The sequence below is a fragment of the Heptranchias perlo genome, chromosome 10 (assembly GCF_035084215.1).
Source record: "Heptranchias perlo isolate sHepPer1 chromosome 10, sHepPer1.hap1, whole genome shotgun sequence".
NCBI classification, from domain to species: Eukaryota; Metazoa; Chordata; class Chondrichthyes; order Hexanchiformes; family Hexanchidae; genus Heptranchias; species Heptranchias perlo.
In genome coordinates this window covers 34,121,693-34,140,228 of record NC_090334.1, presented here as the reverse complement: position 1 = coordinate 34,140,228, position 18,536 = coordinate 34,121,693, and the positions used below count along the sequence as shown (strand labels likewise).

General features: G+C 40.9%; 1 protein-coding gene across 3 annotated transcripts in view; it reads right to left on the bottom strand.

The window, feature by feature from the left end:
* LOC137326390 (neuronal PAS domain-containing protein 3) overlaps positions 1-18,536 on the bottom strand; it is a 919,339-nt gene that overhangs the window by 27,627 nt on the left and 873,176 nt on the right. For all 3 annotated transcript variants that reach the window (XM_067991429.1, XM_067991431.1, XM_067991432.1), the window contains exons 8-9: positions 1,125-1,318; positions 496-602 (exon numbers count right to left, since the gene is read on the bottom strand). In XM_067991429.1, the coding sequence (XP_067847530.1) occupies positions 496-602; positions 1,125-1,318 (301 nt within the window). The remainder of the gene's footprint in view (positions 1-495; positions 603-1,124; positions 1,319-18,536) is intronic.

The window sequence follows — 18,536 nt, the reverse complement described above, 5'->3', positions numbered from 1 at the left end:
GGCAGGCAACCTGCGTTTTCATCCAGTTCATTCTCCCTGCTTTCTGTGTGCAAGTTTCTAGCCTCTGCCTCGTACCTCTCCACAATGATATGAATAAGATCAAGAACTCACAGTGTATCGAGTCTTGGGCCTAAACACCCACTCACCATTCTGCACACAATGTGCTGGAATCCAGTATCAATCTTAAACGCACACCAAAACATCAATATTTTTGCACTGCTATTGTTAAAGTCTGATCCCGAAATGCTGCTGCCTTTATTTTAGTAGATAGAGGCTTGTTTCTGTTTGGCAGACCCCACTTGGTGCGTTTTCACGGGGCTGCTTGTGGGCTTGTACAAATGGGAATATCTCCTCTCAAAGAACAGATATATTTAAGGATCTTTCTTACAAACATTCTATAGGGAATACTTTGCACTGAAAGCAATTCTCCCTGGAGCGACATTCTTCTATAAAGCTTATTTTGCAATGTACTCCTGTAGTTAGCCATATACTCACAATCCAAGTGGCTGTGCCTGATCCCTTCTACATCCTCAGCATGAATGAAATGATAGCATCTTTTACCCACAATATCTACAGGAGTGAGATCCATGTAGTCGCTAATCCTACAAGATACAGAAACATAAATGAATCAACATTAAACATCATAAGAATGGTTCCTTAAGTAATAAATTAAAATAACTTGCAAATACAGTCTTGCAATATGGTCTATTTACAACTATATCATATTTATGAATTATATACTGACTTGTAATTGCAAAAATAGATAATGGATAGAGAACTGTGGTGGTGCAACGTGTTAAACCACTGACATGAGCACAAAAGAATTGGTTTGATCCCCTATTTTGCTGCTTTCTCTATTTGAGCCCAGTTGGGTGTGGAGGCACCAAGTAGGGGGTCAGGCAATTTCCTGCAGGGTAGAGGGGAAAACACTGCATGAATTTCCATCAGGCAGCTGTCACATAGGTCTACTGGCCAGCCAGGAGTGGCATTGACTATTGTCTGTCCGCACTCTCAAAGTATGTGGCTTGGGCTGGGCCATCAAAGAAAAGATTGGATAAAGGAAGCTACGTATCCTCATTAAAAAATACAGGATATAAAATACAGATAAATAAAAGATTACTTACCGGTTTTCACAGTAAATAATATTGAGGTCCATATTTACTCTGGTGACAAACATTTGGCAGTCAATCCTGACTTCATTAATAGTTGGAGGAGGCAAAGAATGAGCCACAACTACGAGACCCATGATTTGAGTAGGCAGCACACGTCCATGAGAAAGAGAAACTCTCAACCGTAACCGTCCAGTTATATGAATGACCTGAAACACAGTAACAATATAACAATGAGATTTAAATGTTAGCCGTCTACCAGCTCATCAATGCCAAAGAGTGTGGTCACTTCAAATGCATTACTTAGCGAAAACGATAAAATAATTTTATTCCTTTCAACAAATCTGATTTGATACGTTTTCCCCTTGTATTTTTGAATTGCTAACATACAATAAAAGGACACAATAGTAATGATTAGGTGTTGATGTCAATAATTCTAGATGCGGCTGTAATAGATTTACATTAGGTAAGATTACGAAAAGACATTTCGGTGCCGAAATTCCTCAGTTTAATAAATGTATCAAAAAGGAAAAGGTGTAAGGCGTTGGCTTCTGGGGAGTGCTAACGTACTATTTGTTAGTGTTTAATACTTCTCTGACAATTTGTATGGGTCCACAAATGGATTAACAAACCTTAGGGAAAAGATTGAAATAAACACATTTGTGCTTGAGGTCATATTAATAGCCAATCAATGGGAACTTGTTCACAATTATGCAACATTAGATGCTTCTTAAAAGTGAGTATTTAATAGCAGGTCACACCTGGGCCTTACAGCTTAACAAAAAGCAAGAATTTGAAGTATCACCCAGGCCTCTAGCCCCCAATCTTTCTCTCTGTTATAATTCTGTAACAGATTCGTCTTGTCTCTGGGTCGTTTCCATGACAACAAGCATTTTTATGTGAATAGTTATTAGTCTGACTCACAATCCCCTACGAGGAGGACCGGTGGATTACCTTTAGTCTGGGTCTTCCCTTTCAACATGGCTGGCTTGGGTGGTCCTACCAGAAATTATACTCCCACCAGTATAGCTCAGGGACATAGCAGCATACAAGCCTTCTCACCATGTCAAAGTGCAGTCTCTAGAAAAGGGACATATTTAGGCCGTCAGCTCTATCCCGAAGGCTGGCTACGGACTGGTTGCTGGTGGTTGGCTGCTGAACACTTGCGGCTGGATGGCTGTGGACTGGTTGTCGGTGTTTTCAGATTGGTCGCTGGTGGTTGATGGCTAACTGACTGTGGTTTGGCTGGTTGCTGATGGTGAATGGGTAACTTCTAGTAGCTAGACCCTGGTTATGGAAGGATAGCATCTGATGGCTGACTGCTTTGTTTGCTGCCTGGCATCTGGTGACTGAATGCTGGTGATTGTTGGCTGAGGTTTGGCTGGGTGATGGTGGAGGATGGGTAGCTTCTAAAGTTGACTGCTGGTTATGGACTGACGGCTTCTAATGATGGGCTGCTGGTGTATGCTGCCTGGCTACCTGGCTGGTTCGCGTTGGTAGATGGTTGTAGTTTGGCTGGCTGGCTGCAAGCAGGTGGGCTGACTGCGGATTGGTGGATTATCTAGCCTTCTTGGTCTGTATGGCTCAGCTACTCACTAGATAAAATCACTGACTCATTTCATTGTACAGTTATAATTACATGAAGTGATATACTCATCATCAAAATTTATGTACATATAAGAAAAGAATACTCCAAAATGCTAGGATAAAAGTGTCAATAATTTGCATTTATATCTTTTACAACTGCAACAATCCATCTTGTACTTTTCACGATTGATAGTGAGTTGTGATTTTTTTTGACCATTTTTCTACAAAGGCTTGGAAATGCTACAGTCACTGAGACAAAAAGAAGTTTATAGGATAATAAGCACAGCGTTGATGAAGTGTTTACACAATGGTGGGAACAATACTTAATTCATTTTCTTGTCTCAGGCTTCCTATAAACATCCACACCTAACATCGTTTGGGTGAAGTATACGTTTGATAGCATGGAGTGTCTGCGAGAATTCGCTCTTGTAGGGGGAAGTAGACGGTTTTATTGACAGGTCTATTGATGAATCACTGAATGGGAAAGAAGTAGGGGGGACAGCCCACCTACCTCCTGTGGTCAGAAGTGATAAAACAAAGAAAAAAACCCACGTTCAAGGTCAGTTAGGTCAGGGATGGGAGCCCAGCCCACCAAAGGAAAACTTTCTTTTCTTAAGTCTGAACCGTTCAGAACCAGGAAAAGTTAAATTAGCCCACTATCATAGGATAGTGAGGTGTGGATTTTAAAAATTATAATTGAAGAGGGGTTAAAGTTAAGTGAAGTGAGTTTTGATAATAATTGTAACTTTGTATGTTCACTTGCTGTCAGTAAAATAAAGCATCTTAATGATTTGTATCTGGCCTTGTCTCAGTCAAGTGTTTTCAGTCCGCCTACTGAATGGTAGCAGTGCATGTAAGGGAACGTGTGAAAGACACAATATCTAGTTCAGATCACAAGAGCCTACTATTGTTAGTCTCCCAGTTTACACTATCATATGATTTGATGCTTGGCAGTATGGGAACCATCCTGAATGTAAGACATGGGGACCGCTTATAGGGGTGACCAGCACCACTGAATCTGAGTGAATATCTAAGCCTGACCCAAAATGTGTAACAGACAGCATCTCAGATGATGTAGCACTCCATCAGTAATGTGCTCAAGTCTGTAGTGGGGCACTCATTATTGCAAGTGTATCATGACTGGCTGACATTTGTTCATTGCACTAACAAAAGTTTTTTGCAGGAATTAAATATTACAAAGTTTCTATTTCCTCATGAGCTGTTTAGGAAATTCAAATAAAGCAAGTCTCTCACATTTTTTGGGGTAAAGAATAATTTTACCTTGCTAGTTTATTCCATGGGTTAGGTCCATGTATAATGTCCACATGGACAAGTTACATCACACTCCTGCTTTGACACAAGGGCCAGATCCTGCTACTCCCTTTTGAGTCAGGAATGTGTCCATTTTCTTTGTGAAGACTTCAAATGAATCTGCATTAAGTACATTTGTGTTATAAGATGCTGATAAACCTCCACTAATTGGGCTTGTGGGGGTTAATAATGATCAGAACTTTTACATTTGTGATCAGGACAAAATATTTTTTCTAAAAAGGAAATTATTGCTAAATCATATTCCAGATTACCCAAATTTTAGAAATCCACTTCCAGGAAACAAATATGTATGTGTGTGCATGTGCATGTACATGTATAGAGAAGAGTGTGAGTATATGGGGGTGAATGTGGGAGGGTGATTCATGGTTGAGTATTAACATGTATATACATGGGAAAGTGAGTGTGAATGCATGCATACATGTGTGTTGGTGTGTGTGCACGTGTACAGAGATATACTGGGGTGTGCTAGTTATTTGATACTTGCACATATTTTTGATGGGTAGCCTGTTGTTATGTGCCTCCTATTGACTGGTATTTGTTGCCTTTAGTCCTGCAGGCTTGGCTATATTTCTGCCCATGTTCTGGGAATTGAGAGTTTTAATGGAAACAGAAACGTTAACTGCCAACTTGAGATTCTTCTGGAAAATTTGAGACAAGAGCTGTCTAATATTTTGTTTTGAAAACTTAATTTGGGGAGAGCAGAATTTTTTTTGAAAGTCTTTATGCACTCACCAGAAACAGCCATTCACTGAAGTGAGATCATCAACATTATTACTGTTTCTTGAGCGCTCTGCTTCAAGTGTAGTGCTATATGGAGACAGTTATAAGAGGCTCTACAAAATCCCATTAAATGCTCTTGTACAGATTTTGGAGGAGCACTATTCCCAGCTATTGTGAAGAGTCTGAATCAGAAAAACAACTATAGATTGAGTACGCTACTAGAAAAACATATCTGCACATAAGATTGATTGTGATTAATTTGTGAAGAAAAAGCAGTGCACTGGCTACTGAACAGCTAACAGGTGTATTTTTTAAAAAGTTCAGCATTGACAAACTAGCTGGTAGCATTTCAGGCTCACACTGAGTCTATAAATTTTATTCCATCTCTAACTTTGGCTTCGAAAATCAACATTTCAAAAAATGATTTGAAATTAAAATTCCATGTAGAATTTGTCTAAGAATACTTTTTGATGTCGTTCGCGCAAAGAGTAGTTTTATATGCATTGCTTCAAGAGCGCCCTTGGCAAAAACATCATAAGTGGTAGAAAAACTTTAATATGACCAAGCAGCTAAATATAAACTGACATCAGGAACCCTACTGAGGCAATAAATAGTAAAAAAAAAGTATCTCTCAATTTAATGCAAGCCTACATACAAAGGGATCAATTTTTATAATTCATGCTTCAGCACACAATATCGTCCTCCTCAGAGTGAATATTGAGTAGACATACATAAGAAATAAGAATGATCAATTCCGAGGAATTCTCAGGAGTGCTCTTGATATGCGATACAGCCAACATAATGACTGAAAACGTACATCAGTGCATTAAATAAGATCAAGTTGAGATCCAGTTACAAAGGCAGGCTTAAGCTAGTAAAGGAATCTCTTTGATATGAACCCTTGAGTAAAATGCTTGTGTAAGCATTTACCCAGGATAATCTTATTTCATCTCACATGTGTGCAAGTATATGCCTTAGGGTCACTTCTTTAAATGTCAAACCCAGAATGCATTTTTCTCTTAGGGTCAAAGTCAGAAGCATAGCTGAACAATGTTTCAGGTGCACTGTGGCATCACCCTAGTGCTGCACCAGCACCTTTGCATGGAAGGTAGAAAAACCTTCAGTGGCCTTCATTGTCTCCTTAAATCACTATCAACTTATCAGAAAAAGAAACATTCATAGAGATCCCAGTATTACTCTTGAGAAGCTGCTGCACACTTGAAAAATAACAGCATAAAATAACAGCAGCATTTTTCATAACAGAGCCTTTTTTGAGCCAATGAAAGAGACTGAGAGTGCTGCATACAATGTGATACATGCAGTTTAATTTTGAAGCAAGTCTGGCCTAAGGTATAACAATGGAATATTGTCTCAATTACCAGCTTGCAGGTAACCTTACACACCTGTGCTATTGTTTGAATTAACGCCAGTCGTAAAGCTATTTAAAGAATTGCCTGCCTTATAGAATAATGTCAGCATGTCATGCCCTCATACACACATTAAAATGTTTCCTATTATAATGTGACAGCTGTTGGTGAGCTAATGAAAGCTTCAGACAGTTAATGGGTCTTTTAACTATTGCCATTGGACTAGAACACGTCAAGTGCTACACGCAAATGAATTAAGCAAACAGATGTTTAAAAAGAGAGGAGCTTGGAGTCGCTGATTCAATATTCTTAAATCTGAAATATAACGCATGTTATATTTCTTATTTAAAAAACTGTAGAACAATTTACACATGAAAATGTTGGAATATGTCAGACACTATAATGTTCTAACAGCAGAAAGATTGTTGTCACACTGCCTCAATAAAAGAGAAACTTTTTGGGCCACAAAGTTGTAAGATGTAAGTTGATAACTCCACTTTCTCACATGGGAAAGTTGTCCTTTGTGCGCTATGTGTAGTGAAATCATAAAACTATTCTTTATAAACACGTTCACGATTTTGTGACACATATACTACACAGAGGAAATCTTTTCTCATGGTGAGTTGCTGATCTTACATGTTGTTCGGGAGTTCACTATTGCACAGAGGAAGAGAAAATTGAAGGATGGCTTCAGGTTACACTCACACATTGTCTCGTAATGGTGTAGGGAAGGGAACCGTGGAAAACATATTAAAGGTAAAAACAAAATAAAACAAACATTTTGAAACTACTTCTCCACTATTACATCACCAACGTTCTGAAGCCCAATTCCTTGTAGAACAACTAATTGCATCAGTTATTAGAATGTCAATGATGTAAAACAATAATGGCCCTTAGGTAACATTATTTTTGATAGCATCTGTCAAGATCAGGTTTGATTATGTAAATTTATTCATGCAAAAATGTTCAAGAAATGGATCCTGAGCGATGTTTGGGAGAAATGTTGTACAGCACAGGATTCTTCCCAAAATGTGATTGTCTGGGGTTGTGCTACCACAAAGATAAACAACACAACTATCACCCAGCAAAGCGGTTAAATATACTACCATTGCTTATTTGTTCAGGGAAAATATCCTATAAAGGCTTTATTAAAAATAAATGAATTGTATGATGTAAGTGGTATTTAAATATTTTCATGTTTTTATGACTGACATAATTGTTCATAACACTATTATCCCAAACCTACTTTTATTTAATGATTGAAAAGCATCTGATGAATGCTAATGCCATTTTGTGAACACATTTCTTCTTGCGCAGAGTATATGACTGCAAATTTACACAGAATAATTTCTTTCTTCTACAATCCCAGATGTAATACAACTTTTCCAATCTCATGTTTATCTTTCGTAAGCTTGGCAATGAAATAGTGATTAGCTTCCATGCAATTTGTAATTGTCAATTAACTTTGCACTTGCACCAGATTGCAAGGTTAGTGAATTGAAGCGTGGTAGATGTATGATTGATCTGTGATTAAAAAAGTACATAATCTGTCCTTATATGAGCTCCAGCTCGAATGCAAGCTGGATGACTATGCCTACAGAAAATATAAAGGCCACCATAGTTAGTCAGCTGAGAAATTAAAGACAGGGACACCATAAAAGAGTGAGACCATATATACTTATTAAGCACCACAGTATAAATGGCAAAAGGTCTGACACAGAGTAATAAATCTGTGCCACGAAGATTTAATGGCTGAACTAAAGTTTCTTTTGCATGCTAATACTCAGCTATGTAAGTCTATAGGGACTGTTTGCACCTGGTCAAATTATTACATTCAAGCCTTGAACCTCATCCAGTCGAACTGTACTGTTTTGTTGATGTACCTGACATGAAACCGATCCATCAGCAATCAAGCTAGTGCCATGTTTGTATTGCTCAACTGTAAAGAGAGCTGTTCTTAATTTTTGCTCAGGTCTCAGGTGCTATAGAAACCAGCAATTTTATATCACAGGGTGAATTCCACAGTGGCTGTAACATTAGAACAACTGTGCATTTGCAAGCTTGCATGTATGGCAGCCAGCAAGATAAAAACATAAAGGGGCCAAAAATCCTCAGCCCTTCCAGTGCACTCTTGCTGCAACTCTGGCTGGAGTGTGGTAGAACAGTCAGAACATAAGCCACGACCTGGATACACCAGGTTACGGCCTTTTGGGAGGTCCTGCTGAGCCTTGTATGATGCGGAGAAAGCGTGACCAGGGCCTGATCATGTTGGGAGTCCCCGTAAACTCCACTTGTCAGAAGGGTGGCACATCTTCAGTAGCTGGTATATCTAGTGGGAAGGGGCATACAGGCCTCATCAATTGCAGTTGTGGGTCCAGCTTTGGGGTCCAGGCTCAGGTCATGGCCTGAATTCCTGAAGATTTAAAGTTAGCAATATTTTGTTTAATGTGGCCCCCTTATAAGGGGGGGTGTGGTGTTGCTGGGGGCTGAATCTGACTGTTTCCGAAAAGTAGGCCCCTAATGCCCACCTCAGCCTGAGCATTCTGGTGCAGGAAGGCGTCTAAGATGCGCCCCCTAATGGTGCAGGTGCTCGCCATTGGAATGGTAATTGGGGAACCACTTCTGATCCTGGAAAGTCCATTGGCATCAATGGCGGAGGTTCCCAGCAGGTGCAATACAGGTGCTGGGATTGCTGCCCCAAGGACTTTTAACTTCAAAATTTATATTTTCCTAAAATGAGAAATGCGCAGCCAATAAAACGCAAGTCATTCCAACCTCTGTGTTGTTTAACTGCTTTATATTTTTTCTTCAGTTAACCCTGACCACTCTTATTATAAGTTCACAGGATGTAGAAATTAATTATTCACCTGAATTTACATGCTGTTGCAATTTGGGGTTTTATAGAATAATTTTCTCTCTTTCTGTGGTTTCACAGCCGCTTTCAGGACCGACCTTCTCCACTTTGATCTGGAAGCATCATCTTTTGATAACCTGCCCTTTATAGAGTTGGACCTCACTCACTTCGTAATGGCAGATATTAAACTTAGATCAGGTTTTATGGGCTAAAAGAAATAATCGCCTGGAATTTCCAAAGGGGTTCTCCTGATCTGCTGCCATAAGATAAGCAAGATAAGGGGTTGGCCATTTAGGACCGAGATGAGGAAACATTTCTTCACTCAGAGGGTTGTGAATCTTTGGAATTCTCTACCCCAGAGGGCTGTGGCTGCTCAGTCATTGAGTTTATTCAAGGCTGAGATCGATGGATATTTGGACACTAAGGGAATCAAGGGATATAGGGCTAGGGCGGGTAAGTGGAATTGAGGTAGAGGATCAGCCACGATCTTACTGATTAGCGGAGCAGGCTCGAGAGGCCGTATGGCCTATTCCCACTCCAATTCTTATGTTCTTAAGCAGGACCTTAGCAGAAATGGCTTTTTTTTCAAGCTGTTTACAATATTTCTCCAGGGGATCTGCTAAAGTTACAGTAGTAGATCAAGAGAATTGCTTTGGAAATTCTAATATGTTTATTTACAATTTAATTAGAGATTTGAAGCACAATGGTTCAGCTAATCCTGAGAATACAATCTAACACATAAATACAATGAGTAAAGTCTGTAATGGGTTAGTTACTCTTCAGAATAAACATCTTTATATATAACCAGAAGGCCTCTGAATGGCAAACTTCACTTGTTTTTGTCCTCTCATACAACTTTAAATAACAATGTACCTTGTCCTGCAAGTGTGGAATCCAACATGAGTCTCATCTGAATCAGTCACTAAAATTTTAGAAGAACTTCTGAACCGATATACATTACAGTTTTTAAACTTGGTTAAGTATCAGAACCAACTGTTTTGCAAAATCTCTGTCACTGCCTTTCCGAGGCCAAATCAAAGAATGACCAATGCTTCTCGATTAGCATAGGAGTTAGATGTTTCCCCAAACAAGGGGTCAGAAATATTAAAAATTAAACAGGACAAAATTCCAAATCCGTGGCACACCCATGTCTTGTTCTAGCACGTGTCTATAAGGCACGGAAAATTGTCCAACACATTTTGGTTCACACACAGAAAGTGTCTGTTACACATGAAATTGTCTACGGGGCAAAAAATTCTGATTAGCTCAAATATCATACAGATAAGAGTGACAAATCACTGTGACAAGAACAATGCTGATTCCCTCAAATATGACTAAACTGATAGGAAAACAATGAATAAATAGCAAGCATCAAAACACTTTCCAATCAACAACCTGTAAGCAACACAAACATTGTTTTGATTGCTTTCAGCGGCCATATTGGTTTCTCACTGACTCTAGCATATGAAAATAACAGTTACAGTATAACATGTAATAAATTAAATAAGTGTCAAAAAAAAAGAATTACACTTGTACAGTTATCGTTGTTTTGTAAATCTTCCAAAGTTTCTCCCCCATAGGCCTAAGTCTCACCTTCTGCTCCATTCCCATGGCTAACATCATGTACTTCAGCCTTTAAATGAAGAGACTCAAATAGATAGTGGACTAGAACTCGCACAATGCAGCATTATCACTCAACTCTAACATCCCCTTCCTCTCCAATGTCCTTCCCTCTTTCTCCAATGTGTTATCACCTCCCAACTCTTTGCCCATTGTTAGAATTTGGGTATCTACACAGGTTCAGTGGTGCCAGTTGCTCCTTTATGTGGTATGATTGCCTACTTTTTTTTAAAAAATGGAAGTTGACTCCCACTGTACTGTATCTGCTAGTACAGTAGGAAGTTCCAGGAGTATAGCAATGAAACTCTGGACCAGATCTCTGTGTCTTAAGCATGTGTACTTCTTTAATCTCTCTAAAGGTGGACTGAGTTAATATTAAGCGAGACATCTTTTGGTTTGGTTTGTAAACTGTTTTATTCTATAATAGGCCACTGTAGCAACTTCAAGCATTCACAAGAAATACTCTGATTGCGTTTAACACTGGCAGTGGGGACTCAGCTGCTAATGGCCTTGGAATTGCTACGCACTCCATACCAGACTACAATTCTGGTAAGTGGTGATGCATGACTACACGGATGCAGATAGGGGAATCCTCCACAATCATCACCAGTCCTTGCAGGTGCTTGATACACTCCTAATAACAGCAAGAAATATTGGTGCTGAGATAGCATCCTTCTTTTAAATTCAGACCCCATGAGATCTGAATCTTCAGGCTCTGCAGCTGAGATAGGACATCAGTTGGAGTCTGGCCAGCAGGTTCCTGCTCTCTTTTTACCACCACTACGTACGCATGCATGTTTATTTCTCATCCAGTGCACCCTCCTCAAACTGACTATCTAAATCCCGTTGGGGTGCTAACTACAGAAGGAGCAGAGTAATTATGAGCTGCTGGCGTTCTGGGTACCACTAGGAACTGCAGCTAGTTATAGGGGACCGCCTATCAAAACCAAGGAGAGCATGTTGTCATGCTGCTAGATACACCATCAATCAGAGGTCGCTTAGCTAAAAATGCATGTCATTGTCATGTGCTGGAATGTATGAGTGTGAGTGAGTGGATGATTGAGTGGGTGGGTGAACGAACGTGGGTGGGCGACTAAGTGAGTGTGTGAGTGAGCAGAGGAAGAAAAGTGAAGGAAGGATGGGCTTTGGGGAGACCTCCAACTTCATCTTGGCCCACTTCTTCTAAGTTCTCAGGTTGTAGGATGTTGAGCACAGCCTAAAATTAGGGGCTTTCCTCCATTTCAAGTTTGCTGCTTCCTATTATTTAATGCCTTGGCCTGAAAATAGGGAAGTAATGTTGAGAAGTTGGAAGTTTGATCAGCATGTAAAGAATGAGAGCGGAGTATCCACCCTGCATCCCAGTTTGCCCGTGAGTAAATAAACATGCATCATGCAGGTTGGTTGTGTTGTACGGTTGCTTTGTGAGCTCACCTTTCAAAATGTTAATACAACATCAGTTCCAGTTTGAAGTGGCAGTAATAACATGTGCCCTGCTGCTATATGGGAATGATGTGAAGGTTTGAAAGATCTGTATTGTGAGTGCTTAGCATGCAGCCTCAGTCATGGTTTAACAGGGTGAGAGGAAACTCATTGTGGTGTCCATAATTTTCCCATGTACTTAGTATAATGAAATACAGCCAGCTGTACCTTGGCAGACTTCCATAGACTGTTCAACTTATTCTGCATCTGCTCCCGCGTCCTTAGGTTGTTGGACACAACAGTGACTCTGTCCTCCAGCTCGAGCCAAGAATTATTTAATTTAGATATGTATTAATAAAAAGACGTTATTTCAATATATAAGTAAAGGGTCATGATATTTGCCAGAGAGCTCAGCAACTATTTAATGGAGATGGTAGAACCCTTTCAGGACTGAATACTTGAGCTGCATAGTGACACCACTATTCCCGGCCAGAATGGAGATGATTGGGTAATTCCCCTGTCAATCACGCCTGCTGTAAGAGACTGGGATTGATTTTACAGACGATTTCTGTTTTTTTTTCATTCGTTCATGGGATGTGGGCGTCGCTGGCAAGGCCAGCATTTATTGCACATCCCTAATTGCCCTTGAGAAGGTGGCGGTGAGCCGCCTTCTTGAACCGCTGCAGTCCGTGTAGTAAAGGTTCTCCCACAGTGCTGTTAGGAAGGGAGTTCCAGGATTTTGACCCAGCGACAATGAAGGAACGGCGATATATTTCCAAGTTAGGATGGTGTGAGACTTGGAGGGGAACGTGCAGGTGGTGTTGTTCCCACGTGCCTGCTGCCCTTGTCCTTCTAGGTGGTAGAGGTCGCGGGTTTAGGAAGTGCAGTTGGTAAAGACTCTTTTTAAATAGGATTTGTTTGCTTTGCTGTAAAATTAACTGTTTGCCTGTAAGTCCTGCCCGTCTCCAACTCATTGGTTGATACAGTGGTGTCAACAGTCACGGTGGAATAACTTGACCCAGTTTTCGAAATATAATTTTCTGCAAATTTCTTCTGCTTCATCTAAACTGAAACAAGTAGTAGTACAGAACTATTCAAAGTATACTAATGTGGCACAGTGATGTGACATATTAATGCTGCAATATGCTGGCCTGGATTTTCTGCCCTGCTAGTGCCCAGACAGCAGCGAGTAAGACGGCAGCTGGAAATGCAGTGAGGAGCCATTCTGCTGCCTTCCTGGCATCATCTACCACTTCCAGAATTTTCCACTGGAAGTGAAGATGGATGTTGAATGAACTCAGCCCCATTAGAATGGGTGTATGATAAGTTAATGATGGGAATATATAATCGGACATATTTCCCATCATTAACCTCTAGCAAAGTTGGGCGATAAGAATGTTGTGGCATTCCTGGAGTCCATCGTTGCTAAGGCTGCGGGGGTGGAGGCTGCCATGCCTGCATGGATTTGAAGCCTGTGATTTCCCATCTAACAAGCTCCTGATCTTGACCGTGCTCATCAGTGGAAAGCATTGAGTGCAATAGTTCTCCTGCCTGCCCTCAGGACTGGGGAATTTTACACGTGTGGGGGGATCTTAAATAAAGGGGAGAAAATAACATTTGAAAGAAGAAAAGTGTGTTTATTCAGTTTTCATAAAATAAACTGCTACTGCTTGCCAAACTAGACACTTTTGTGTAACTAATAGTTCAGTTGGGGCCGTAAATCGCTTTTCACATAAATCATTTTCACGCTGATAGTTTTACTGTTTGATGCAATGGTAATATACAATTTTTCTAATCAAGGGGTTACTTGCAGCTAACACAAAAATCATACACACATTTCTACAGTATTCATCTCTGCATGGCACACCATTCAACACTGAATAGATAATTGCTAGAATGTGCGATGTACGAGCCAGAAATTCTGCAGGTTACTCCAAGGTGTGCAGTATAGCATGAGTCTCATTAGAGTGTCAGTGGGACTTATGCTAACATCATAATTTAGCCCAGTAAGGCACTGAGTTGGTGTCTGAGTTTTTCCATTTGCAATCTTGTGTAATGTCTAATTTCTTGATGAATCATAAAGCTACAATAACAGGGATGAAATGAGAGCTGAAAATAAGTTTAGAACTCATCAGATTTAGTAGTTTGTATGGGAAATAAAAATAAGTAATCTTTAACTGTATGTTAGAATGAGAAGACCATGTCATTTATTTATATTTGTAGCTACAGGGTTTGATTTTCTTTCAGCCTCCAGAAATGTGGCAGAAAGGACTTCTGCCTGTCAAACTGTCACCACTGGGAGGGAAATAGTGTGCAGCTGCAGTGTTTAAAGGACTGCAGCTGCTTAAAGAGCCAAGAGCACTTTAAAGGGAAAATCAGAGAGTGAGTCAACACTTGACAGAAATGACAGATGGAGGATCAGCATTGGCATCTACTGCTTTTAATTTGTTTCTGGGATGAAAACAATGTTGGTAAGGCCACAGTTATTGTTCAGCCCAAGATACCCTGAGGTGATAATGATGATGGGTCTTTTCCATAAACTGCTGCTGTCCTTGTGCAAATGGTGTTCCCATGATGGTGTTAGGTAGGAAATTCCAGGATTTTGATCTTGTGATGATAAAGAACGACGATATATGTCCAAGTCAGGATGGTGCGTGCCTTCGAGGGGAACTTGAAGGTGATTGTGTTCCCATGATCTTGTTGCTCTTATCCATTCTGGTGGTAGGGATCGCAGGGCTGGGAGGTGCTGTTGAAGTTAGTTCGGTGACCTGCTGAGGCGTATTCTGTAGATGATACATACTGAAGCCACAGTGCGCCAGTGGTGCTGGGGACGTGTGGATATTTTCTGGGCTGAATTCCTGGGGCTGAAGGGGTGCAAGTAGCAGTTATTCCCACAGGTGGGGTGGGGGGGGAGGGAGGGTGGGGGGAGTTGCCTGAAAATGAGCCTGATCTTGTCTCGGCTGGGGTTCTGCCACATTTTGATCGGACTTTGAAATTCAGGTCAGGGGTGCCATGGGTGGCTCTTCCATTTGCCCCCCACGGCGTCTAGAGGGCCCGTCAGGCATCTCCAGATAGTATGATAGTTTCATAGTGTGGTACAACACAGAAGGAGGCCATTTGGCCCATCGGGCTTCTGCCGGCTCTTTGAAAGAGCTATCCAATTTGTCCCACTCCCCTGCTCTTTCCTCATAGCCCTGTAAATGTATTTATCCCTTCAAGTATTTATCCAATTCCCTTTTGAAAATTACTACTGAATCTGCTTCCACCACCCTTCAACGCAGTGCATTCCAGATCACAACAACTCGCTGCATAAAAAAATGTTTTCTCATGTCGCCTCTGGTTCTTTTGCCAATCACCTTAAATCTGTGTCCTCTGGTTTCCGATCCTTCTGCCACTGGAAACAGCTTTTCCTTATTCACTCTATCAAAACCGTTCATGATTTTGAACACCTCTATCAAATCTGCTCTTAAACTTCCCTGCTCTAATGAGAACAACCCCAGCTTCTCCACATAACGGAAGTCCTTCATCCCTAGTACCATTCTAGTAAATCTCTTCTGCACCCTCTCTAAGGCCTTGACGTCCTTCCTAAAGTGTGGTGCCCAGAATTGAACATAATACTTCAGCTGGGACCTAACCGGTGTTTTATAAAGGTTTAGCATAACTTCCTTGCTTTTGTACTCTATGCCTCTATTAATAAAGCCAAGGATCCCATATGCCTTAACAGCTTTCTCAACTTGTCCCACCACCTTCAAAGATTTATGTACATACACCCCCAGGTCTCTCTGTTCCTGCACTCCCTTTAAAATTGTACCGTTTAGTTTATATTGCCTCTCCTCATTCTTCCTACCAAAATGTACCACTTCACACTTCTCTGCGTTAAATTTCATCTGCCATTTGTCTGCCCATTTCACCAGTCTGTCTACGTTCTCCTGAAGTCTGTTACTATCCTCCACATTGTTTACTACGTTTCCAAGTTTCGTGTCACCTGCAAACTTTGAAATTATATCCTGTATACCCAAGTCCAGATCATTAATAGAAACCAAGAAGAGCAGTGTTCCTAATACCGACTCCTGGGGAGCACCACTGTATACTTCCCTCCAGTCTGAAAAACAACTGTTCACCACTACTCTCTACTTTCTGTCCCCAAGCCAATTTTGTATCCACGCTGCCACTGTCCCTTTAATCCCATGGGCTTTAATTTTGCTAACAAGTCTATTATGTGGTACTTTATATGTCTTTTGAAAGTTCATCAACCGTACTACCCACATCAACCTTCTCCGTTACTTCATCAAAGAACTCAATCAAGTCTGTCAAACACAATTTGCCTTTAACAAATCCATGCTGATTTTCATTTATTAGACCATACTTTTCTAAGTGTCAATTAATTTTGTCCTGGATTATTGTGTCTAAGTTTCCCCACCACCGTGTTAGATGACTGGCCTATAATTGTCGGGTTTATCCCTCTCCCCTTTTTTGGACAGGAGTGTAACATTTTCAATCCTCCAGTCCTCTGGCACTATCCCCATATCTAAGGAGGATTGGAAGATTGTGGCCAGAGCCTCTGCAGTTTCCACCCTTACTTCCCTCAGTAACCTAGGATGCATCCCGTCTGGACCGGATGACTTTTCTACTTTGAATACTGCCAACCTTTTAAGTGCCTCCTCTTTATCTGTTTTTATCCCCTCCAATATCGCTACTACCTCCTCCTTTACTGCTACAATGGCAGCATCCTCCTCTCTAGTGAAGGCCAATGTTAAGTATTCATTTATTACCTCAGCCATACCTTCTGCCTCCACAAGAAGATTTTTTTGTTCCTAATCGGTCCCACCCTTCCTTTTACTATTTCTATGTTTATAAAAGACTTTTGGCTTCCCTTTTATGTTAGCCGCTAATCTATTCTCATACTCTCTCTTTGCCCCTCTTATTTCCTTTTTTAGATCTCCTCTGTTCTTTCCGTATTCAGCTTGGTTCTCTACTATATTATTAATCTTACATTTATTGTAAGCCTCCTTTTTCTATTTCAGTGTAATCTCTGTATCTTGAGTCATTCAGGGAACTCTAGCTTTGGATGCCCTTCCTTTCCACCTCGTGGGAAAGTGCCTACTCTGTACCCAAACCATCTCCTCCTTGAAGGCCTCCCATTGTTCAAATACTGTTTTGCCTAACAGTTTCTGATTCCAATCCACCTGGCAAGATTCCTTTTCAACTCACTGAAATTAGCCCTCCTCCAGTTAAGTATTTTTATGCTTGATTGTTCCTTATCTTTTTCCACAACTATTCTAAACCTGATGATATTATGATCACTGTTTCCCAAATGCTATCCCACTGAAACATACTCCACTTGCCCCACTTAATTCCCCAGAACTAGATCCAGCACTGCTTCCATGCTCGTTGGGCTGGAAACACATTGATCAAGAAAGGGATCATTCACCTTTTGTGCCCTTGAAAGGCCTCAGTGGAACACATGTGAGTAGAAATCTGGCTCAAGTCCTTTTGAGTCTTTCAAAGGCCCCAAACCTTTACCAGAGTAAGTTTATTGCTTAACTTAATTTTCCAGTTGAGTTTTCAAGTGATGCTGGAAGTGCCCACCAATGTACCAACTGCAATATTTAAAAGAGGCCCTAATGATGTCATTTATATGCCCATGCAACTTCCTGGAGTTTGTTTCCAAATAGTACTGTCATAAATGTATCCATACAAAATGGGCATCTAGGGTTGCTAGGGGCTTTGTAGTATGCTGAAATGCATTTAAAGAGACCTACAAGATTTACTGCTGTATTTGCGGGATGGTTTTGCAGTTTTCTGGATGTTTTTTGTTCCTTTTTTCCCTGTCAGTATTTTGTGCCAAACGTTTGACACTCCTTTTTCTTTTGGAAGGTCAACAATATTGGCCCATGGGACTCCTCATTGTTTAAACGATGAGCAGGAATGACAGAGATGGCCGCCAGGTCAGTCTACACCACCTGTACTAAACCCTGCGGTAGCCTCACAGGTAGAGGTACATCAATGTGGATTTGTCAGAGGTGCTCATCCTGCAGGTGCTCCAAATCTCCAGGGAAGCAGTGACAGCTGTGCCATCTGTTGCGAGGACACCGGTAGCAGACATGTATCATAGGATTAGCTCTGCTAGTGGCAAGAACACTCAACTTGTGCCTCCTTCCAAGAATGCTACAATGCTATTCCCTATAGAGAGGTCACTTCAGCCATTATCTTTTATGTCTTAGGCTTATGTAGGCATGCTGCACTACTGCCCTTTGGGGTGGGCATCCTGGAGTGCCAAAGGAGGCAATCATTCTTGGATGCCTCTCAGGCAGCATAACATCCACTTTGCAAGCCACAAAGCAGGGGTTTGGTTGCTGGATTTTTCCCATCACTTGCCCACCCCAGTTGAGTATGGTCCTCTACGTTGAGTTCCGTTTTTGCTCCTTACTTCTTTCCTCCCTCCCTCTCCCCCTTGCTGAAGGCTGCCATCAGGTTGAAAAGCCCTTTCAATCTTTAAAAGGCTAAAGAATTTTCTCCCTATGTAAC